This window comes from Rhinatrema bivittatum, chromosome 15 (genome assembly GCF_901001135.1).
Source record: "Rhinatrema bivittatum chromosome 15, aRhiBiv1.1, whole genome shotgun sequence".
NCBI lineage: Eukaryota > Metazoa > Chordata > Amphibia > Gymnophiona > Rhinatrematidae > Rhinatrema > Rhinatrema bivittatum.
This window is the reverse complement of record NC_042629.1, coordinates 51,487,877-51,513,302: the sequence shown is the minus strand read 5'-3', so window position 1 is coordinate 51,513,302 and position 25,426 is coordinate 51,487,877. Positions and strand designations below refer to the sequence as shown.

Sequence of the window (25,426 nt, the reverse complement as noted above, 5' to 3'; positions counted from 1 at the left end):
ACCAAAATATAACAGGAATAAGGATGACAAGTAAAATATATATACTGTACACCAGACTATGGAATCACTTATTTTCTATTTTAAAAAAAAACAAAAAAACTTTTACTTCATTAACAAAAATTTAACATTGAGGAAAATAGGCATGAAAAATTAAGAATATGCTAAATATCTGAGACATTTTAGTGCCAGGAAATTAATTTGGTAGCAGCATCTTCACATGTTTGATAAAAAGAAACAACAGGAATTTCAGGCTTCGATATGAGCTATTCTTGCTAGATAGGTTTTAGATAGTACAACAAAAATCCATGGGCCGGATTTTAAATGCCCTGCGCGCGTAAATCCGGCCGGATTTACGTGCGCAGGGCCCTCGTGCGCCGGCGTGCCTATTTTGCATAGGCCACCGGCGCATGCACAGCCCCGGGACGTGCGTAAGTCCCGGGACTTCGTAAAAGGCGCGGGGAGGGGCGTGTCTGGGGCGGGACCGGGGTCAGGGGGCGGTTCGGGGCGGGACCAGGGGCGTGGCGCCAGCCCGGGGGCATGGTCGAGGCCTCCGGACCAGCCCCTGGGTCGGGTGATGGCGTGCCAGCAGCCCGCTGGCGCGCGCAGAAAGGTAGGGGGGGTTTAGATAGGGCCGGGGGGGGTGGGTTAGGTAGGGGAAGGGAGGGGAAGGTGTGGGGAGGGAACAGGCAATGCGTGCCGGGCTCGGCGCACACAGGTTGCACAAATGTGCAACCCCTTGTGCGCGCCGACCCCGGATTTTATAAGATACGTGCGGCTATGCGCATATCTTATAAAATCCAGCGTACTTTTGTTCGCACCTGGTGCGCGAACAAAAGTATGCCCTCACGCAAATTTATAAAATCTACCCCTATGTGCTCTACATTGGCAAAAATGTATGGCATTAGATGATATCTTAGGAGTGGAAAAAGTGAGTTGGCCATCTTTGAGGGAATTGTCCACATGGTCTTCTGGAAGAAAATGGATATCCTTAATTTTTCCTAGATGAGTCTTCACAGTTGTCTCTATTCATATTTACAGGTAATTGTCAAAATTATCTAACTCTGGAGATATATATATCATATATGGACAGATCTTGAAACATTAAGATAAGAAATAGCTGTAGTGTGATTATGATCATTGCAGAAGTTTTATGGTTAGCAGTGTACCCAGTTTCCAGAATTCAATACTTGTTTCAACACTGGTTAGGATCACTGGCTAAACAATTTTTAAGGAAAATGTGAAATATTTTTTGCAGGGAGCTGCATGCATAGTGTCAGATAATGACTATCTGGTCCTTATGTGACAAGTCTGCAAGCTGCCTGACATTTGTATAGTGTGAACAATGCTTTTCCTTTACTTTAAATATCCATGGGCAATCACTGCCATAATATGGTCAAGAAGTGACATTTGTGATATGAGTTGTAGACATTTTCTTTAGATAAATTCATCACCTCCATACAAGCAGCAGGCTCTGTCTCAATTTTGTATGCAGTGCGGTAAATACAGTCTGGTCGAGGATGGGTTTGGCATAGACTCTTTCTAGTATTCCTGAGATGAAGTACTTCTCTCACCTATGAACTCCTCTCATTCAAGGGGAACGGGTGGTTTGTGCTAGGTCTTATGGCGGTAAACCCTCGTTCATTAGAGCACTGGTCTTAGATAACAAAAGAGCAGCTTATAAAACAATTCAAATACTCTTTAGATGGATGTTGTTCAGCTGCAGCAGCAGAGAAAACAGAACACCAGGGTAAAGATGGAACTTTGCACACCGCCCCAGACTGGCAAGGGAGCCAAGGATGTAAATCCCTGAAAACTGGAACTAAAACATGAAGTGCAATGCAGGAAAGCGAAGCAAATGTAAACCTCTGGCCCTCAAGCACGCTGGGGGCACATCAGTAGCCCCAAGGGAAGCTCGGTTATGATGGATTCAGGTCGAGGGAACCCAAAAGAAACTCTGTTCACTTGTACTTCCAGGGTGGATGAAGGAGAAATCACAGGGTGGTCATATCATTAAAAGCCAGGGCCAAGAGGAATAAAAGGATTAGGGAAGGAACTATATAACAGTTGATGGCCCCAAGCCAGCAAATGAGTTCCTCTCCCTTTACCGTAAAAATTAAATATCAGAAAATGCCAGATTGTAGAAAGCAGAAGCAATTTTCATTAGTGTACTCTGTTTAACATCCTGTTTGAAAATGAATGAAATATTTAGTATTCAATCCAAAAGGAGGTACAGAAGAAAATGTAAAGAATTTTTTGGTATAGTGATAGAGATTGTCTACAATTATTTTGACTAAAATGCACTGTACTTTTTTCATGCAAACTAATTTCTAAAGTTTATTATCAGAACACATGAAGATTACTTTTTTTCTGCAAATACACATGATAAGGCTACAGCTAGGCAATTTAAATATCAATGGGAAAAGATAATGTTTTCCAATTCAGCATGTTCAATTAGCTTCCTGAGCGGGCTTCGTTTTTATGGCTTTCCTAAAGGTCAAAACAGTGGAAAGGGAAGGAGGATGCTATTCCTTTTTATCTAGTGGAAGCCGGACTTCTCTGGGTATGGGATCCGCTGAAATCTTCTGTGCATGAGGAAAGCGATGCCTCCAATTACGATGCAGAGCAAGGCCAAGAACCCCACTGTGATCCCCAGGCCAACAGTGGTATTAATGATCTGCTGCGATGTCACCGAGGACATGGCTGGAAGAATGCAGAGTACAACAGGAATTAGACAGTGTCTCTAGAAAATATGAAAGAGTCTATACAATGCCAGGCGGGCTAAGATTCAGCCCAAATAAAGACCGAGAACTAGGTTTTGGGCAGGATGTACTAAGCATTTTCCCCATGGATGCAAAATGGGAAAAACCCTTTAGTGCCTCTGTCCCTTTGCGCCTTGCCTTAAAAAAAAATGCAAATAAAGTTATTAGATATTTCAAATTCTATCGCATGCCCCAAGTTGCTGTCAACGTTATATTTTTAAAAAGAGCTTGGTACAGTTACTGGTCACTCTCTCCTAAAGCAAAAGGACACTGCTGAACTTAAACCTGCCTTTTTAAAAGGCTCGGCTCATTTGAAACGATGAGTGATCATACAGCTTCATGTCAAGAAGGACACAGGCTGCGCAGGTCTTGGTTTTACTCCCAGTACATCTTACAAACTTGCTCTTCTACTTTCATAAGAAACTATCACAAAGAAAAAATAATAAATCTGATGGACCATAATCCTCAAACTTCCCCAGTCATGATCTAACCGTAAGCAATTAAGTGTTAGTATACAAGTGGAAAGCATTCCTTACCTGTATCTTTATTTGATGCCTGTAGAGCTGTGCAAGAAAAGAGAATAAATCAGATTATAAACAGGAAAACAAAATCATGATCCCACCCGGCATACTGTAGTCTTTGGTGTAAGGTGCTGAAGGGGACCCTCAGCTTAGGTAATCAAAACTTGATGAGATGGTTGTCTAGAAATCTAGAAGGGTTAAATTGAATTCCAGTTATCTTCATTGTTTTTGGAGAAAAATTGATTCTTTGCAGGTCCCAACTCCAAATATTGGAGTAACATAAATGTAAATGAGCTTTGAAAAACTCACAGGTCCCTTCTGCAGATGTGTAAACAGAGATAAGCAAACTGAGACCTGGTCTAACCATCATGTAAACATAGCAGTAAAGAGCTAAGAACATGCAGTTTTACGAGGAAGCTTTTGTCACATCCAGAAAGAGCTACGAGTACTATAGGGGATCGCTTTCATAAGAATGGACTGTACTTTTAAACCTAGCCAAAGAATAGGAGAAGCTTGTGTTTGTAATGCCTTCAGTTGCAATTCATCTTACCTGGGATAGATGAGCCTCATGCTTGGGTGAGGCAATCACAATAGACAATAAGTCCCCATTGCCTCCTATGTTTCTGTATAAGGTCCTGCGCTATGCAGTAAACAGAACATTGGCAGCAGATTTTGCTGCCAATGACCAGGTTTTTTTTTTTAATATCCTCAATTGTTCAAGGCTGTAGCTAGTATGTTCTCTCTTTTCTTGTTGGTTAATGAGCCAGAGATCAGCTTGGTTATATTTACCGTTATTATTGCTGGTACCGATCCCAGTTGAAGAAACCGTAGCTGGATCAGAAATGGTTCCTGAAGAGGAGGCAGCAGAGACTTCCCGAACAAACCTCTTCTTCCTGGCACAAACCTGTTAAGTATAACCATTTACATAGTTAGAAAGTGCCTTACACAGCATCAGATTTCCAATGCATTCTGCAGTGACAGTGCTTGGAAAATGTTAATGTGGCTGTGGGAGACTTCTAGTGACTCTGCTGTCCAACAGTTTCAATAGGAAGGGAGAAGAAGAAAGAACAATATTATCACTACCTCATTAAGGGCAGGATTCATCATTCTTCGCAGCGAATAGCAACACCATAAAATATGTAGCTATTCGCCCATCTACTGCCAGCGATAATGTTCCTCACATTATTGCCGGCAGCAGTGCCGCGGCCGACTCCTCCCCCTCCCCTCCCCCTAATTTGCATTATATCGCATGCAAAAAGGCCATAAGGCCCTAACGCACGCGATAATGCTCTGAAAAATAAGCCCCTAAATTTGACAAAGAGCTTTCGAGAACTCTTTTGAAAGCCTCTGCCCTCCCTCAGTCTGGCTAAATGTACATACGGGGGTTCCATAACACTCCTTCTTCTAGCTGGGTTGAAAAGAAACTAAACCAAGAGCGTGTCTAGGGTATGGATTTTCAAAAGCATGCATGCTCTTTTCCCACCCTACCAGCCGACCAAATAAATATGCCATCCAGCTGCATGTGCACTCGCCTACTTTACAGCTCCGCCAGCTGTCTGAAAATTCCCCATCCTCCATAATGATGGTCCATGGGTCAGTCAGAGCAAAGATCTGAGCTGCTGACTGTCAGGAATTTCCTTGCCTCGTGGTTCTGCCATACGTTCTCTCCACTGTGCAGTATGCACTGCCCCTGGATATGCTGGGGGCTGGAATAATTTTCCGAACTGCAAAATCCACGGGTATTTTGTTTTGGTTATTTTACCCATGACCTGCACATCAGTTTTAAAGGAAAAGTACACAAGGAGTGTCCTGTCATTGTGTTTTGTTTAGTCTGCACAATGTTATTTTAGCACAGAGCTAAAACAATTTAGTATGCATGAAATCAAGTTCGTGCACATGAAATGGTTTTTAACGTGTTTTTACAAAATGTAGTGCATGCTGAAACGACTTTGAATGGAAGGAAAAAAACCCAACCAAACAAAAAAGAAATGAACATTTTTCAGCTGCTCTTTTTACTTTTTCTGTGAATACATTTTCCATCCAAAACTCCACCCGTAGTTTTTGAAGATCCAAAACCTTTGCGAGCAGTTTTCTGTCCTACCCTGGCAACGCCGCCTCCGCTACAAAGCTAACAAAAAAGACGTGAGTCGTGGAACTGTGCGCATACTTTTACCCGCATGGAGGGTGGTCAATGTTCAGACACCCACTTCATGATTTTTTACCCATGATTTTACCCATGATTTTTACTTCATGATTTTACCCATGATTTTTACCCATGATTTGGGGGAAAAAAAAACCCTTCCCATGCATGACAGCAAATTATATAATGCAGGTTATCTTCATTCACATACCATGCACAATTTCTGAGAAGCTATAGATGGGGTGAATGGAGGAGTAGTTAGTGGTTAGAGCAGCAGGCTGTGATCTGGGGAGACCAGGGTTCAAATTCTACTGTTGTTCCCTTTAACCTTGGGCAAGTCACTTTACCCTCTGTTGCTTCAGATACAAACTTAGATTATAAACACTCTGGGGATAGGGAAATACCTACAGTACCTGAATGTAATCTACTTTGAAGTGCTGAAAAGCAGAATATAAAAATCTTGCCAGAACTCAGTCACCTAGATTGACAGCTCTTGCAGCACCAAACTGAGATTTACCACCTGGTTTTATTTGGGTAGTGACCTGGTGCTAACAATTACAGGCCTTTCTTTGCGTCACTGTGGATGAAGGGAGTGACTTCTGTGGGGAGATCTGAACCTCAGCATGAAGACTCAACAGTGTCGTCTTTTGGAAAGTGTATGACTTCCAACGCATTTCTCCTTTTGAGAAGGACAATCCGTCCTATGCCGCATGGCCCATTGCATTGTGCTCCAGTCCTTTAGGTTACCTAGAAGAGCCCAATATCTTTCTAACTCCTATTTGGCATGGACTGATTCCCGTTCTTAAAGACACATGAAACTCCAGAACTGTAATGGAGTATTTTAGCATCCGGGGCTAGCAAGCATATTTCTCTGTTCTCCCCCTTCCCCTGCCTATAGGAGGGGTAGGAGGCACTGTTCCTGGCTTTTCATCTACTGTCAACCTCACACTTGCATTTCAGTCATTTTTTTCTGCCTCCTCCCCCCAAGGAGATTTGCTCCCTGAGCGGTGGGCCCCCCCCCTCCCCCCACTCACACCTAGTTAGGACCGTGTGAACCTTTATGTGCATGGGTTTTCTCATCGGTTGTTTTAATGAACTGGTCCTTTTCCTCTAAAATAATCTCCAGCCTTGGTATCATCTGGGCTAAGAGTTGTATGTTCAACTTGTTGTGTGAATATTTCAGCTTTTTATACTCCATGAACAGTCCACCGAAGACCTAAACAGGCCTGGATTTCAAGATTACAAATATGTGCACTAGGCATATGCATTGATTTTTTTTTTTTTCATGTCATTTTTGCTTTGGGTTTTTGTGTGCTTAATTTCGTTTTTTAAACAGTTCGGGGATATTTTTTTCGTGTTTCCCTAATTTCAGACTTACGGGCGGATTTTAAAAGCCCTGCTCGCGTAAATCCGCCCGGATTCACGCGAGCAGGGCCTTGCGCGCCGGCGCGCCTATTTTCCATAGGCCGCCGGTGTACGCAGAGCCCCAGGACGCGCGTAGGTCCCGGGGTTTTTGGAAGGGGGCGTGTTGGGAGAGTGTCAAGGGGGCGGGACCCGATGACGTGGCATTTCGGGGGTGGGATCGGGGGCGTGGTTTTGGCCCGGGGTATTTCAGGGGCGTGGCCACGCCCTCCGGAACCGGTTGTTTTACGCCCTCCGGAACCGGATTTACGTCTCCCTCCGGGAGGCGTAAATCCATGGATAAAGGTAGGGGGGGGTTTAGATAGGGCCGGGGGGGTGGGTTAGGTAGGGGAAGGGAGGGGAAGGTGAGGGGAGGGCGAAAGAAAGAAAGTTCCCTCCGAGGCCGCTCCGATTTCGGAGCGGCCTCGGAGGGAACGGTGACAGGCTGCGCGGCTCGGCGCGTGCCGGCTGCCCAAAATCGGCAGCCTTGCGCGCGCCGATCCAGGATTTTAGAAGATACGCGCAGCTACGCGCGTATCTTATAAAATCCAGCGTACTTTTGTTTGCGCCTGGTGCGCAAACAAAAGTACGCGAACGCGCTTTTTTAAAAAAATCTACCCCCTAGTGTGCCGTAAGTACCATTAGTGCGCACTAACATGAAATACTAATTTTTCAGAAATTTTGGCTTGTTTTTTTTTTTTTTTCATTTTGGGGTGCTCCCGAAACAAAACAAAATAGACATTCTCGTTGCCATTGTCTATTTCATCTAAAACGAATGCACATCCCTAATGGGCACTTTCCATACCCTGCATTTTTGTTACACACAGTGCTTGTAATTTCAAATATGGGTCATGAATAATCCTAATGGACATCCTGACAGACAGAGGCTGGCATTGACTATCTGAGATGTACTCACCGGCTTAAAATTGACGCAGCTGGTCTTTTCACAAAGGCGGGTGACACAGTGCAGAAAGTATGTAGATATGGGCAAACCACTGTGTTCCAGGAAGCGGAAGGATTTGAAGCAAAAGCGTGCAGACTGTTTATCACCATTGAGGATGATGTTTGTCTGTGGGTCCTTCTGACACCTGTAGTGAGAGCAGAACGAATCAGCATTGGTAACTGGCAGGAACCTTTGCCATAGTTCAATTTAAGAACTTGCAAGTTAAATACTAAGGTAGAAACCAAAGGCGGTAACTTTCAAACCGGCACGCGTGCGCCCAGGGCCATGGCCATTTTATAACATACGTGTGCATATGCGTGCATGTTATAAAATAGCCTGACCGCATGCACATATGCGCCGAATTTTAAGTGGGCGCACAAATCCCACTTTTATTGCGTAAATAGTAGGATTTTAAAAGGGGCCCATGCTGATGCCATTGCCAGTTTTATCAGTTCATCCCCCGGTTCACCCAGTTAAGAGAGAGATCCTGCAAACCCCCCTGGATTAATCGCCTTCACTCCGACCCTTAAAACCCCACATATCTTTCTAGTTTTCATTATTTTAGAACTTATACCTCCTGCATAGCAGAAGTAAATTTACGCAGCAGGAGATCTCAGCACCCGCCGGGGCACCTAAGTAGTTACATGCACATGTCTGGATCATGCCCACGCCCTATCCAGACCACACCCACGCTCTTCCCTTTTTTGAAAATATGTGAACATGTGCGCATATCCGGACAGCTTTTTAAATCCACTTGGCGCACACAAGCCCAACTTATGCAGCACCCCCTAATGAATGTGTGCACTGGGCTTATAAAATTCACCTTTTAAGGATTCTGCTGTTATGTTGATCTTAAATCCATACACTACATTTGGTAATCCAACATCAAGGGTCTGGATTTTTGCCATTTTGTGTCTCTGGGGAAAAGTGCTTAGTATGTCTGATCCTAAAATCTTTCTAGGTCTTTATTTACATTAAATTTATTTATTTATTAAAATATGATCATCCACCTTTTGCCAACTTTCTTGTTTAGGAAATGAGAAGAAACAGAGTGAGCGATGTGATGCCCTGATAGAGTGCTGTGGTATTCCCTTGTGCTTGGTTTGTCATCACCATACAATATAGAGAATGATAGGAAGATGTAGGGCCAGATTTTTAAAGGAGCACGCCGGGGGGGGGGGGTACATTTCTGCGCTACCCTTCGTGCACAAATATACTCCCGATTTTATAACATGCACGCGCTGCCGCGCGCATGTTATAAAATCCGGGGTCGGCGCACACAAGGGGGTGCACACTTGTGCACCTTGCGCGCGCCGAGCACAGGGGGAGCTCCAATGGCTTTCCCCGTTCCCTCCAAGGCTGCTCCAAAATCAGAGCGGCCTCAGAAGGAACTTTTCTACCGCTCCCCTTCACTTTCCCTTCCCTTCCCCTATCTAACCCCCAGCCCTAACTAAATCCCCCCTACCTTTATTGCAGAAGTTACGCCTGCCAGAGGCAGGCGAAAGTTGCGCGAGCCGGCAAGCTGCTGGCGCGCCATCCCCCGGCACAGGCCGCTGTGCCGGAGGACTCGGGACCGCCCCGGGACTGACCCCGGACCGCCGCCACGCCCTCGGCTCCACCCCCGGCCCGCCCATTTTTGAAAGCCCCAGGACATACGCGAATCCCGGGGCTTGCGCGCGCCACCAAGCCTATGCAAAATAGGCTCGGCGCGCACAGGGGTAGGTTTTCAGGGGTTACGCGCGTATCCCTTTGAAAATTTGCCCCATAGAGTGTGAGTGTGTGTATATATATGAATATGTACTGTTTACTGTTAGGGCAGCTAATGCCTTCATTGCAAGCTTTTTTGTCTGTTTTATCCCCTAGCCTCAAATGTTCTCTTCTCCAGACCCCTAAAATACATTAAAACAGTTGAGAGTTGAGGGCAAGGTAAGATAGTTTGAAACACGATGACGAGGGTGTGCAGTGGAGAGAAACACCCGGATACTCCCTAGATCTGACTTCTGCTTATGAGGTCTGCCAGGGCTGGGAATTCTGTAGAGGCAGCACTCACAGCCCCTGGCAAGAGGGGAAATCCCCCACCCATCATGCATCATGGCCACTTATGGCTGGCACTGAAGATGTGCTCACCCCAGCTTCTGAGTGCAGAAACCACAGTCTGGCGCTATCTTTAAAAAGGATTTAGACTTAGTTTTTGGGTACTTGCCAGGTTCTTATGGCCTGGATTGGCCACTGTTGGAAACAGGATGCTGGGCTTGATGGACCCTTGGTCTGACCCAGTATGGCATTTTCTCTTTAAAGATTATTTCTATGATGACTAGGGTAAAGGGGGACAAGGATGGAGTCTAAATGGGGAATAATTTCTGATGGCAAAGACTCATTGTGCTTCAGTTTTTGGACCCACCTGACATTAATGGCAAGATGGAGCCAGGGAAGAAAGCTCATGTGCGGAGAAAGGCAAAGAAGGTGCTACCTAATGCAGTGTACAAATGCTGGTCATGGTGAAAATGTTTGTGGTTATCAGTATGAGGTAGCATGTGGTGTGACTGATGTAAATGATATTATCTGCCCTTTCTGTATATAAGTTTGTATTTAGCCCTTGTACTGTACAAAGCTACTTTTTAAGGTTCTGCTGTAGGTATATGCAGATAACTTGCACACTTACAGAATATTGCCCTTCAGGTAGTGCAGGCCTTCAAAAGAGAGTCTGAATCTCATATACTCAGTGTGTGAAAGTTTTATAAATGTAAGACAAATCTCCTCTATGAGTGCACACCCTTGCATTGATGTGGAAAATGTTGATTTATATAACATTTAAGAAATAATTTTGGAGGTCAGAAATTCAAATTAGTAGCCTCCTTACAGAATTCTCCTTCTTAAACCTGCAACCCACGAAATGAAACTTACCCAACAAAAAGGTCATAGTAGGTCGAATTGCTAGGATATGGAGACACAGACGCGTAGCAACGATCCAGCAATACATTGAACCTAAAGCACAGCATGGGCACTGGTTAGCTTTCTGATACAAAATTCCGAATGCAACATAATCTCACTTATAGAAGGATAAAGGTTAAAGAAAAAAGTATGGAATAAAATGTTCCCATGAATTCTTCAAGTCACTTTATACCTAGTGCTTCCTCTACAAGAAAGGCATTCAGGAAGATCCTGCCTGTGGAACAACCAAACCTAGCAGAATCATTCCGCTGACTTTCTCCATCTGATTTGCTTCTGGTCATAAAATGTCAGAAACTTTGTGGAATAGCTCTTCTAAAGGAGAATATGTTTAAAGGGACTGTTTTGCCATTTTTATAATATAATGCAAGACAATATGATGTGGCCTTCAGACTCGTAAGTTTACCCAGGCTGACTGGAGGTGTTTCCAGGGGCAAGGTTGGAGAGGGATTTGCACTTTTGGACTTTCAAAAGTGTGCGTATAAAATGCCCCGAAAACTTTCTGCCTGCAATGTAGCAGGTGTAATTGTGTGCCCGGGAAGTTTGGGCAGGATAATTTTCAAAAAGTGAAAGTACATGCATGGGTGCATGCACATAATTTTCCCTTTAAAACGTGCATATATTTACTATCGAATTTAAGCGGGCTCTTACAAAATTGCCCCCAAAATTGCGCGCATTGAGACAAAGACCATATATACTTCTTACCCACAGGCTCTGTGCCAGTTCTCAAAGTGAAAGTCCGTGTGCACTTTTTTGCTTAGAAACTTGCCAGGGGTACAAAGTACGTGTAGTCAGTCACTACCTGCTCTTTCTGTGGTTAGATGTTTGCTGGAAAAGTGCATACAAAGATGTGAAAATACCCATCTTTGCATGTACTTTTCCTCCCCTGACCTAAACACCATCCCCCCCCCCCCCCCCAAATATCCTCACCGGGAATGCCTCCTCTTAATGCGGCTCTTGCTCTCATTGAGAGGAGGCAGTTTTTCATATAGCAGATTTAATGTGGGTAAAATGCCTTGAGCCCACCTAAAGTGCTTTGAAAGTCATTCTCCCCATAATTACTGACGACAAACTGCAAACTCAATGCAACTCACTTATCTGTAAGGTTTGTAGCTTTCACTTCAGCACAAACTGAAGTCCTTACATAGAGTCCTGTTGATGGGATTACAAGAGGCCTGGTGTAGTTTTCATCCTGAAATATATTATTGTATGAATTTTTATAGAGAAAACATTTTTTGAACTCACACTGTTTCCCCCCCCCCCCTCCCCCTAACAGATGAGAATGATTCATGATGGTCAATCATAGTTTTAATTTTTATAGTACTTTTCACGTAGAGGAGCCAAAGTCAGTTTCAAACTGCAGTGGAATGACTGCATGAAACTTCCAAGAAGTCTTTGAATGTGGTCATAACCTTAACCAGTAGTGATAGGGTTGCTTCGGGCATCAAGAAAACTGAAGAGGGAGACAAAGATTGTTTTATAACAGCCTTATTAAACCTAGAAGCTGTGGGGATAATTACCAAATTTGGTAATAAGACAAAGTTGGAGGCTTGGGTGTTGGCTTAAGTATTAGTCAAGAGAGAAGTAAAGTTGAAGATGGTAAAGCCTGAAATGGCCTATTAACAAAGGTGATAGAGGCAATTATTGTAAGATTGTGGGAATGCCTGGGACAGTAGTGGGGGAAAAAGATTCAGCAATGAGGTAAAAGATATGAGTGAGGAGAGGGAGTTGGTGTTGAGTTGAATAGGGGACTTTATATATGCAACTGTACAAAGTAGACAAATCTCAACTGGGCAACTTCGCTGGGCCATTTTGGGCTTCATCTGCCATCATTTACTATATTACTGTAAGTTATGAGTTAGTACAGCTACTGTATGGTATTTCTATTTTTACTGTCAGAGGGTGTCCATCTACTACTGTACATAGTGCCCTACTATTGCACCTGTGCTTACTATCTCACTCATCCTCTCCTCTTCTCCTCTTCCTTGAAGGAAGAGCTGTATGAAATATAGATCTGCATCCTGGTTCTGAAGTGAGCATATGATGGTGAAGGGATATGGGTCATCAGAATATTGTTTTAATCTACATTCTCATTTTCCAGGAAAGTGCAGAAGTTTATTTTAAGTTTGTGGCATATTAGGAGATTTTTTCATAGATACATTTTAGTGTGATTATTATACAGAAACTTTGCATCTGTAGTTTGGAATTACAGCACTCCAAAGCATATCCAGCTAAAGCATTGGACATGATGCAGCTCATAATGGAAATAGACATGGAACTAGTTGAGTGGAATCTTCAGATACTTTGCATTTAATACTTATTCTTCTGAGACCATAAAGATGATACAGACTATTACAACATTAGTAAGTAACATAGAGGAGGTCAACTAATGGGCTAATCTGGAGAAATGAATATTTATGTCTAGCTTTTCTCTATTTAAAAGAAAATGCCACCATCTTTCATGCCTTCCAGTTCCCCAGCCTTTTGTCTTGTGGCTTTGTCTTTGGCTGAGGTCTCCAATATTTTACAGCTGGCAGAAAAGCATTTAAATCTATCTGAACCTTCAGTGAAACCAGTGGACATCCAGCATAGTTCTTGAAAAATCTCCAGCCCAGCACTGAAAGCCCTGGAGGATATACTACACCCACTAGGTAATATGACAAGGCTCACCTTGACACATTTTTAACAGTTGTTGTTTAGTTACTGGTTTTGAAATTATGTACACAGCTCTTCTGAACCTCTGGGAGCAGCAAATTACTTCACACTCACTGAAATGGACTGATCTTTAGTGTCTATGATATAAAAAATGACATGACACTCACTGCATGAACCAATCAGATCCCATTCCAAAACGAGGTCATTTCTAGCACTGTCCTAAATGAACCTGCTCATACAGGTTCAGAGTACTGGTGTTCAATGACACTTTTAATATTGAAAAGGCACCAATTTCCAATACCATTGCCTAATTCAGAAAATATGGCTTCTGTAATTGCAAGAAAAGCATAGAGTCTTTTAAAGCTGAAAGTCATTTGCCTAGAAGTATAGTCAGATGAAGAATTAATTATCTACAATGCTCTGACCCTCCACATGCAATCTGCTGTGTTCCATTAACTTTTTGGTAAACTGGTTGCATTTCTAACCATTGGAGCTCCTATCCAAGGTTAAACCTACAGCAGAAAATGCTGTCCTTGTTTAAAGCTTTTTCATTAGCTGAAGCGTAGGTCTACATCTGTCAGTTGGCCAATGACTACATCCCAGCATGTTGACGTCAGCAGGCTCATGGAACAGGCATACTTTGTAAGCCAAATTTTCAGTTCTTGGGAAAGGGAAAGGGCTCTACCTGTCATCTCAGAGATGTTCTGCAGCCCAACAGAACTCAAAGGAAAGGTCAGAATCAGGAGTAGCTTCCAAGCAACTTCTCAATTTCCTTCCACCATATTTAAGAATGAATAGAGCCCTCTGACATTAAACCTTTAGTACAAAATGTGAGAAAGTACTTACGTGAATTAAATACACAACCTACTCAGATGGTGTATGCATCATTCCATTCTTTTTACCTTTTATATTCTTTTGGTATTGGCATCACGGCCCATGAAGTTTCATAGCTATGAAAGAAATTTCTTACCACAAAAAGGCGAAGGCTGAGAGTGCTGATGAAACTACCATTGTTGGCATTGATGGCTACGGTACTCCCAGTGCTGCAAACACAGTTGAAGTTGACATAATGAGTACCCTATTAATGGATGGCCAAACTCATTCTCTTTCAAACGCTGGGCGTCTTTTAAACGTATTAACCTGCTTACCATCCAGAGTGCATATTACAAACATCCAAACTGATAAATCACACACACACATACACACACACACACACACAAATCTTGGTATATGTGTGTGTGTATATTTCTGAATGTTGTTTTCTAAATGCAGTAGGACAGTTAAATAAGGAGTATACAGTCTTGGATACTCTGCCAAGGGACACAATTCCAGAAAGCGTTTCACACTTGAAAACTTTAACACCTATTTTTATTATTACAAAATATCTCTGGAAAGCAAAATCGAGCACGGACTAGTGGGAAAAAAAATCACAGGTTGTGTAGTACAGAGATAATCTTAAGGTTCATCTTCTTAAAATGTGTCCTATGTTTTTAAATAAATCGATATAGGTGGCAGTCGCCACTAACTAGAAAACAACTTTGACGGCAGGGGAAAATGCTTAGTACATCCAGGAAAAAGTAACAAATCCTCTTTCATCCCACATTTATACATTTTAAATTCCATGAGGGTTAAAACCACCCAAGATCATGTGCAAGCCTTACATAGTTATTGAAAGTTGGGCAAAGGGGCCACATGATGTAAAGAAATGAACATTTGGAAAATTTAATTTTTCCCAAAGGATAAAACTCAGTACTACCCATCAGTAATAAGGTCTTTAACAGTAATGAACCAAATAAATCAAAAAGATGTTACATGATATCCTGAGATCATTTATGACATAATATGCAAGACCATACATCTCAATTTTAAATAAAGTAAATCTACTACTGCTACTACTTGTAAGCAAAAAACCTCTGGTTAAATAGAATACAACGTGACATGAGAAGTTCTCTTTCTGAAAGAATAGTAAAGGATGAGTTGGAGAATGTTACTTTTCAGCAGAGGTCCCCAAATTCAGTCCTTGAGGGCTGCAACCCAGTCGGCTTTTCAGGATTTCCACCATGAATATGCATGAGATCAATTTGCATGCAATGCCTCCACTGTTACTTACTTAGGCCTGGATTCACTATTCTCTGCGAGAATAGTGAATCCCCCCGCTAACAGGGGGCGGGGTGGTGAAGCGGGGGGGCGGGCCTGCGAAAGCCGGCAGCGATTGTACCTCCGCAGTGCTATCGCTGCTGGCTTTTGCACCCAATAGCGCCATCGTAAAAGGTGGTGCTATTGGGCGCGCTACTGGCAGCGAAAAGGGTTCTTACCTTTTCGCAGCCAGCGATCTTTCCGCTGCGTCCACCCTGACGACGCCCCGACTCCTCCTCTTCCGGTGCCGACTCCACCCCGACTCCGCCCCGAGCTAGCTATCGCATGTGAAAAGGGACTTTTCGCATGCAATACGCTACGAAAATGATCCCCTAAGCTGTGATTTTGAGCATGAGGTACCTAATTTAGGTGCCTAAACATAGGAAAACAAATTTCAGGTTTAGGTTTTTAGATGCCTAAATTTAGGAAATTTTCATCTGAAAACTTCAGGGCCTAAATTTGGCGGAAAATCCACTTAAATGTAAGCACTTAAATCTTTAGGTACCTGAGTTAAGCACTGAGCATTATTTTTTAATTGATCTGTATGGGGCTAGTTTGCATAGTTTTGCACCTCATTATAATACATTTTATATTAAAATTATTGCAAACTATTGATGCATGTTAACATAATAGCACTTTGAACACGTTAACACTTGCAATAGCATTAGCACGTTTTAGTACATTGGGTCTCTATACTTAGAACAACTCATGATTCATTAATGCAAGCGAGAGCCCAACACTCAGCTGATAATTGACAGTGCCTTAGACTCCATTGCTTAAGCTTCTCCATAATTGTAATTCAAGACATTTGTGAGGGTAGAGGTGGTATTGGCTTAAAGACAATTTTTAAAATTTACCTTTGAGGCAAGTGTTATGGCCTTTGACTTTAAAGCCTGGTTACTGTTTCTTATCTGATGATGACTCTATCTGGGTAAAAGATCTGAGTGAAGCTGAACTTACACATCCACTCTCGTGTTGTTCATGAGATATTCTAGCTGGTAAGTGCAGGAGTACAGATACAGCAGGTCTGGATTGAATGTTACGGTGCCCAGTGTGTAATCTTTGGATCTAACTGCGCCACTGATGTTGACTGACTGGATGTTGGAGAAGTCCTTGAAAACCCCATCTCCAACGGTATTGTTTATCTAGAGTATGAAACAGAAAATATGGTAATAGAGAAGACCTGTTATCACTCTTAATCCAATGTAATATGGCATCTGTGACCTGAAGTTCTAGGCTTATACATTTGCAGAACTAGAATTAGCAAACTCTGCATTAGTTGTATACTTTCAATTTTACTATAGAACTGGGAGGTTTTGTTTCCAGAGATTCTACGTATGTTGTCACAAATCAATCATAGCAAGGAAGACACATCACCACCGTTCTCAGGGTATTTAGGGGCTAGAACAGAACCCATAGGTTGGTCACAAGAAATGAACGCTAAGTCTCTTTGTACTTGTAAATACTGCATGAAGATGGGACCTTTATAGTACCACAAAGCTTGTACCATTAAACCTTAGTTAGCCTAATAATGATGGTATTTATTTTTTTTATTAATATATTCTTATGTTCTGTTGGCTAATTTTACCTATAAAGTATATATCTGTTAAACGTGAAGGATTATAAAACTGGATACATGGACTTCAGTGCACAGTTATTTTTCCCAAAATTTACTTTGATTTATATGAATAATCCTTGAACACTGACCTTATATGCAATTCTACGAGAGTTTACAAATCAGGTCAAAAACAAAATTCAGGTCTAGTGCATCTGGAGAATTACTGACTAAGGGCCTCATTTTCCAAGCACTGTACTGCATGCGATAAATTCGCAAATTGCGTTAACAGCTGTTAACGCGATTTGCGAATGCAAATTAGTCATTTGGTATTCAGGGGGCAGAGTTGGGGCGGAGCATATGTAAAGCGGGAACCTGTGTATCGTGTGCGGCGAAACAGCCGCAGTGTTAGCGTGGCTGCTAGCGCGGCTAATAACTACAACTCCAACCTCGCGTTATGGACTGCGCTACGGGCCAGAAAAGGAGTATCGCCATCCACGATACCTCCAGACAGCCTGTTTCGGGGGGGGGGGGGGGGGGGGGGGAGGAGAGAGAGAGAGAGAGATGAGAGAGAGAGAGAGAGAGAGAGAGAGAGAGAGAGAGAGAGAGAGAGAGACTTACTATAGTGCCTATGCCCTACATAGGTATTTCAATCCCTATGGGAGGGCTACCTACTAACTCGGGGTGGGGATAGGTATGAGCGTCGGGGGTTGGGGGCCACTTTCGCATTCCACATGAGACCTACGGACAGAACAGTGGTCTCTAGTGCAGATTTGCTGGCCGTCGGAGTGAGGACGCTCACTCCAAGCGGAGATTTGGCCAACATTCTCTCCACCTAGCATGTTGTTGCCCAGGTAGAGTGTCCATCAAGCTAGGTAGAGAGAACGTTGCCCAAACCACTTCTTGGAGTGAGCGTCCTCACTCCGACGGCCAGCAAATCTGCACTAGAGACCACTGTTCTGTCCGTAGGTCTCATGTGGAATGCGAAAGTGGCCCCCAACCCCCGACGCTCATACCTAATCCCCACCCCGAGTTAGTAGGTAGCCCTCCCATAGGGATTGAAATACCTATGTAGGGCAGAGGCACTATAGTAAGTCTCTCTCTCTCTCTCTCTCTCTCTCTCTCTCTCTCTCTCTCTCTCTCTCTCTCTCTCTCTCTCTCTCTCTCTCTCTCTCTCTCTCTCTCTCTCTCTCCACAGGCTGTCTGGGACGCAAGAAGCCTCATTTGCAATGTGATATTGGAAAGTGGCTCAGATGATTTGAATTGATACCCAACTTGTCCCATTTCAATGCTAATATAAAAAAAAGGTCTCTTCCCCCCCACACCTTTTCCAGATGGTGTTTGCATGGAATCTAAACTGGTTCACCCTTCCCCATCAAAAAAACAAGAGAAGGTATTACAGGTGACTCTCATGTCATGGGGTATTACAAATATCTGAAGACCCAGAAATTCTCTGGCTTGCCATGTGTGTAGAGGAGGGAGGGATTGGCTTGCCTCAGCAGCATCTTCCTCATTTTGGCTTCCAGCTCAGTCGGAACCTGCTTTCACTGAGTTAAGATGTCATGAGCTCCCTGAAGTTGTTCCCTGTTACCCATCCCAATCTAGCCCAACCTGTTAGCCAAGAGGCACAAACCATTCAGAAGCTGTCACCAGTGAGCATTGAAACCAGCTCGTAGATGACATTGTTTCATGGTGGCTGGGTCTCCCTCCCACAGGAAAGAGCTCAGCACTGTTGTTCAGCCATTGGGCACACCCAATTGAATTGTCTTTGACAGTACAATCACAAAGCCCTGAGAAAGGGGAGAAGAAGAGAGGGGGATAGGAAGAGGACAGGAAGTAGGAACAGTGAGAAAAATAAAGTGTGGTATAGAGTAGCCTATGGGAGTTTTGCAATGAACTCCAAAGGGGAAGAATGTGAATGCTTTACAAGATAGTCTGTTTATCTCTCTGCCCTTCGTTATGTTTTTCTATTTGTTTTAGTATATAATAACATGCAGGTACTTTAGATACCAGCCAAAGATTTACCTGTACCCTTGGCATTAACGTGCCACTGCCAATCTAGACTTACACAGAACGGGAGAAAGCCCCCAATGACTTCAGAGCCCACCTTGAACTTAATGTATGTACCTGAACCACTGAAATGTATGTACAAACTTTATTATTTAATCAACAGTTCTCTACTCATTCTCTACTCAACAGTTCTCTACTCATTATTTTTTACTGTTTAATCTATCCCTCTTTTTCTAATGACCAAGTTACTCATTCCCTGTTTATTGTAACTTTTCTACACCTGCTCTGTTAATTGGTTCTCCCCTTGTTCATTGTAAACCGGTTCAATAAGACTTGTCTTGAGCATCGGTATATTAAAAGAACTTAAATAAATAAATAAAATAATGTCTTGCAGAGCTGTGGCAAAGATGTAAGCCAGGCTGCTTACCTGAAACAAGCTTCCACAGATTGTGCTGTCATTGATGGAGAAGGTGAACCTGAGGAAAGGAGCTGGGCCTGTGAGGTCCACTCTTCCTCCGCATGCAGGGTTGGTTAAAATGTTATTCAGGAAGAGCAAGCTTTCATTATAACCAGCGAAGTAGATGGGACACAGATAGATGGCCAGGTCTATGTTTTGGGGTCCGCAGTTCACTGAAATGTCAGTGTATGCTGTGGTGGGGAAAGAAAATCTGCATTCAGCTTGAGAAATGTTTTGCACGTTCATATGACATATCGCACGGTATCTTTTTAAGCTTTACGTGTAACCTCTGCTCATGCTACGAGACAGTGTGAAGGCCTGCTGCTCTTCCGTCACTTGAGAGCACACAGAACCTGCAGTAAGGCCAGCAATTTAACTGGCTAAACTCCTCCTCTGAGGGTTTAGGCATTAACATGATGTAAGGAGGGCTTTTCCCACATCTTCCTTGTAGGGTTACCACCTGACCGACCATTCAGAGGTTTTGCTCCACGGCACCTACGGACTTGTAAATTTTAATTTCTCTGGGAAAGGCAGGAATTACAAGCCCACAGACGCTGTGGGACAAAACACGAATGGGATCAGCCTGCCAGGATTGACTCAGGTCAGGTGGTGGAAAACTTTACCTGAGTATCAGACGTAAGCTAAAGTGGACTCGAGGCCTTCAGGGATGGGGTGGGGGAGGGGAGGGTACTACTGTCATACATTTGTGCCATTGTATCTCCGGACTTCTCTCAGAAATGAAAGAGCACGGGTCCAGAGATGCAATGGGACAAGTGACTTACAGGGCCTGCATTGCTGCAGAGCAGGTGAACAACTTTTAGCAACAGTCTTTACCCTGATTTTTAGAGGGACAGCACACAAGGACTTTCCCTTTCAAAATTGCCATGGGACGGAGGGGGAGGGGGTGGAGGAAATGTCTGCAGACATTTTTTCAATGCTTTTTATGTGGATACTTTTTGCATGGAAAACATCCCGCACAAATTTTGAAAATGTAATCCAAGTGCATTATAGTCCTCCTCTGATCTAACTGCATCCCTGGGGATGCCACACCCTATTATGAATAAAAGTCTGTGCACTGTGGAACGTCATGTGTACACTTAGCCAAGGTAAGAACGGGCAGCATTCAGACAGCCCTTTTACTTGGTATTTACCTGGTTAAATAACTTCTGAAAATTGCCCGCATTGGTGGAAAGTCTGTGGGCACTTTTTTTTTTTTTTTACCAGTGGACCTTACACAGATTTTTAAAGTGGAAGGGCCTGCATATTTTCCCTTTGAAAATTATCCCATGAAAATTACCTGGAGCCAATTTTGTGTGGCTAGTTTTTTTCCTCGAAATTGTGCATATACTTTTAAAATTGAAAAGTACACCTGTAAGTGCAAACCTCACTCTCCAGCCCTGCTTCCTGGAATTCCTCCCCCTACAGATGGCTAAAGAGCACATGTAGAGCCCTAGGCACTGACTTTTACCCTCATAGAGCATGCGATTTTCAGAAAGCCCCATTTACCCATGGAAATGGCTTTTAAAATTATTCTCCCTAAGACCAAATGCCAAATAATTTATAAGCCACCAAAGCTTGAGCAGAGCCATCTTAAAATTGTTAGAAAACATTTAATTTGATTTTCAATACAGTAAATCTTGAAAATTAGATGATATAGTTACAACACTGCAACATGAGTATGACATCACAAAAGTGGTTCTACCAGCCAATCAGATTGCACTGTAAAACAGCATCATATTTTGACATCCAAGAGTAGTAAGTTCTTTGCTATGAGAAGTGAGGAACAAACATCTCACCAGGCTGCCGATAAGTTCCATTACACTGGGTGAGATCGAGGCACCAATATCCATGAAAAAGAGAAATGACAAAGATGAAACAGAAGAATGACTTCATGCTGTTGTTCTGGGGCTGAAAAGGAAAAGACAAATAATGAAATCTCTGGTCATGGCAAATAGATTCTACCAATGTACAGCTGTTGATCTGCTGCTGTGAATATATAATGTGAAGCTGGGCAGTGCAGAGTGTAGGTAAAGGACAGAGCCAGCTGTGAAGCTAGAGATTCTTTTTTTTTTATTATTAATCTGTATATTGGTGAGTTACAATCATCAACACAACCACATCCATAAGATAGAACATGAATCGGACAAAAGAGATTTTTGTTTTGTTTTTCCTTCTACAAGGGACCGTACAACCCTGAATAAGTCTCTGCCTATTTGCTCAACACTTAGTTATAAACTGGGGAATGGGCCTACATGTGAATTCTCTTGCACAGCACTGGTGTACCAATGGTGCTATAGATAGACAGGAAATGGGATGCACATAAAACTATAGAAAACAGATGTTTGTCGCATCCAACCTGCCCAGCTATGGCACTACCATTTGCCCAATTTGATCATAAGCTTTGCCCTGGCTTTCTCACAGCTAAAGACAGATTATGCCTGTCTCAGGTGATTTGGAAGTTTGATACTGCTTCTGGTCCATCAGTTCTACTGGCTTATGCTGTTTTGTGAATCCACTTTCCTAATATTGGTTCTCGGTCTTTCCCCTTTCAATTTCAGACCATGACCCTTTTGTTCTAAATCCATTTCTTCACTAAAAATGCTTGCCTTTTTAACATTATTTAAATCCTTGACGTACTGAAATCTTTTCATCGTATTTCCCACTCCTTCCAGGGCACACACACTTAGGTTCTTAAATCTTACCTCTGAAAACTTATAACGTAGAACCTAAAACATTTTGGTAGCTTTCTTCTGATTGCTGCCTTTCTACGTCCCTCTGGAAATGTCGGCTCCCAAACTGGGAAACAGATAAGGTCCTACCAGTGGTTTGTACAATGGTATTACCATTTTCTGCTAGTTCATTATACCTCTCTTTCTGCACCTTAAAATCCCTCTGGCTCTCCCCACTTGCATGTAATATTGTTTAGACACTTTGAAGTCATTAACTACACTACCACCCCACCCCATCCCATCCCATCCCAATACCTCTTCTGTTTGATCCTCATCAGTACCTTATCCCCATCATTTACATCTCCCCCTGGGTTTCTGCATCCCAAATTCTGCATTCTTAGCTGCCCCATTGTTTGACCTTCATTACTTCTAATTACTCCCGTTTCCTCTGGAACATCAACTAATTTTTCATAAATACTTAGTTCAGGGCTTCCCCACCCTGTCCTGGGGACCCCAAAGTTAATTGGGTTTTCAGGATACCTACAATGACTATGTATGAAATAAATTTCTTTCACATGTGTAAATAAAGTTCAAGTGTGCATAAATATGAGAATTTTTGTATATACTATAAAAGGCATAGGCAATTCCAAGCTTTTTTTGAATAAAGGTCAACAAACAAGTGGTAGGTGATACCTTTTTGCGGGACTCAATACATTTTTGATGGGCTTTCAATAGCCGCCCTCCCTTCATTAGGTCAAAGCAAAATTAGCAGGTTATTTTGCTCATTCTGCCCTGACCCAATGAAGGGAGACTAACTCTCAAAAGCTAGTCAGAAATATATCGAGTCCTGCAAAAAGGTGTCGCCTACCACTTGTTTGTTGACCGTTATTTCTGCATATCCAAATGGACTAACATAGCAACAATGCAACTTTCTTCAAGCTCTTGTTTGAGAAAAGAGAGTTGGCAGCTGGTAGGTAGTTAGTTGTAAAACTCATCCCAAATAAATTTGCGGAATTAGAGTTGGAATATTCCCCCTTTCCCCACACACACACACCCTGTGCATATAACAGGAAAAAAATCAGAAGACTACTGTAAGGATAAAATGAATCAAACATGTTGTTTCATCCAAAACTCATTGCCATTTACCTTCCTATTTTTCAACAATATTTCCAATTCAATAAAAGTGATCATAGGCTTACCAGTATTACCAAATTATTTTCAGAATTTGATCTTGCACTTTTGTGTTTCAAATCTGTCTCCGGTGATCTCTATTCTCTGCCTGGAAAGCCTGCAGTTTATATACTGCCCCACTATAATATGATTGGAGCAAATTGAGGTCAATATTTATGCAGCACTTGGTCTTAAACAATTATAATCTTTGTGAACTAAATGGAAGTTACGCACCTGAGGCACAGACAGAAAAATGATCCAGCAGCAGAGATATTCGATAACTCCGGCCGAGACATAGTCAACAAGGGAATAATTGGTGAAGTACATGTAAAAGAATAATAATAATAATAACCAGACTCCACTTCCGGGGAGGCCTGCTAACCAGTAACACAAGAGGAAGGGGTTCCTGGAAAATTCAACTAAAGGATTCCCTGACCCAGATACTACTAAATATAAATATATCTGGAAAGAAGTGGGGGGTGGCCAGCTTGTCTTTGAATGGCTCCATGTGTGCATGAAAAAACTATAATAAGTTAGAACTATTCACAGATGAGAATCAGTAGCATAAAGAAAACAATAAATTATTTGGGGAGTACTTTTCCATTAAATGGCACATCTGATTGGATTCTAACTTGCCTTTTAACACTGCTAAAGTTTGATTTCCTGTTCTTACTCTTCGCGCTTAGGTACATTCCACTCCGCTTCTCCTTGCAGCTCATTTTCTAGTGTTTATCAAGCTTTCAAAAACTGGGCAGAGTTTCAGATCCTTGTGCAAATATTCACACCCAATCCTGGTCGGGGAAGATCCAGACATGTGGACTTGAATCTAGAAGTTTGAGTTATGTTGTTGAAAGGTCCGGTTCAGATCTGTTTGTCCAGACTCCCTCCGTTGAAAGGAACGGAGAGGAAGAATTTATTACAAGCCAAGTTCCTCATCCTTAGTCAAAAATAAATGTCAGAGTTAGAACTGCCATGAAGGCTGAGTTTTACAAATGAAATTTAAAAAAAAAGTACAGGCTTTTCCTTTAATTTTGATTGCAGTGAGCTTCTTTGAACTCACAGCTTTCTAGATGCTAAAACCAAGGAGGAATAGCCTAGTGGATAGAGCAGTAGGCTAAGAGCCAGGTAAACTAGACTTCAAATCCCACTGCTGCTCCTTGTGACTTTGGGAAATAGCTACAGTACTTGAATGTAATTGAAGTGCTGAAAAATGGACAATGAAGTAAATAACCATAGAGGTAGATCTTTAAAAAGTATGCGCAACGGCGCGAACAAAAGTACGCCGGATTTTATAAGATACGCTCGTAGCCACACGTATCTTATAAAATCCGGGGTCGGCGCGCACAAGGCTGCGCAAAATTGGCAGCCTGCGCGCGCCAAGCCACGCAGCCTGCCTCCGTTCCCTGCGAGGCCACTCCGAAATCGGAGCGGCCTCGGATGGAACTTTCCTTCCGCGTCCCCCCACCTTCCCCTACCTAACCCACCCCCCGGCCCTACCTAAACCCCCCCTACCTAAATCCCCCCCTCCTTACCCCCTGCCTTGAAGCAGGCGTAACTTGCGCGCGCTGCCTCGCATCCCCCGGCACAGGCCGCAGTGCCGGGGGACTCGGGACTGCCCTCCTGGCCCGCCCCTGAACCGTCGCCATGCCCCCGGGCCTGCCCCGGACCACCCCCTGACCCCGGACACGCCCCAGACACGCCCCTTCCTGCCCCTTTTATGAAGCCCCAGGACTTATGTGCATCCTGGGTCTTTGCGCGCGCCAGCGCGCGAGTGCCCTGCGTGCGTAAATCCAAGAGGATTTACACGCGCAGGGCTTTTGAAATCTAGCCCATATTGTGGTTGATGTTCTGTTTAAAGGGATCCAGTCAGCCAAAATGTAATGGCTGCCAGCGAACCAATTTGAAAAAAAAAATCTGCCAATAACTATCTTAAAACTGAAAAACTTGCACTCTGTGACTAACAGTAAACTCACATATTTTTATGGTATTCAATTAATGGCTAAGCAGTTTGACCAAAGGAGAAGAAAAGCCGGCATTCCTGACAGTGTTTTGTGCTGCACT

General features: G+C 43.1%; 1 protein-coding gene across 1 annotated transcript; it reads right to left on the bottom strand.

Annotated features, from left to right (window-relative positions):
- Positions 1–2,321: 2,321 nt before the first annotated feature.
- On the bottom strand, positions 2,322–21,484 carry LOC115076842 (zona pellucida-like domain-containing protein 1). Its single transcript, XM_029578803.1, has 10 exons — positions 21,323–21,484; positions 19,497–19,717; positions 16,465–16,649; positions 14,339–14,411; positions 11,808–11,905; positions 10,669–10,749; positions 7,738–7,909; positions 4,070–4,184; positions 3,296–3,322; positions 2,322–2,700 (listed from the first exon to the last, which is right to left on the bottom strand). The coding sequence occupies exons 1-10, from the start codon at positions 21,417–21,419 to the stop codon at positions 2,537–2,539; spliced, it is 1,233 nt and encodes a 410-aa protein (XP_029434663.1). The 5' UTR covers positions 21,420–21,484; the 3' UTR covers positions 2,322–2,536.
- Between the last annotated feature and the right edge of the window lie 3,942 nt (positions 21,485–25,426).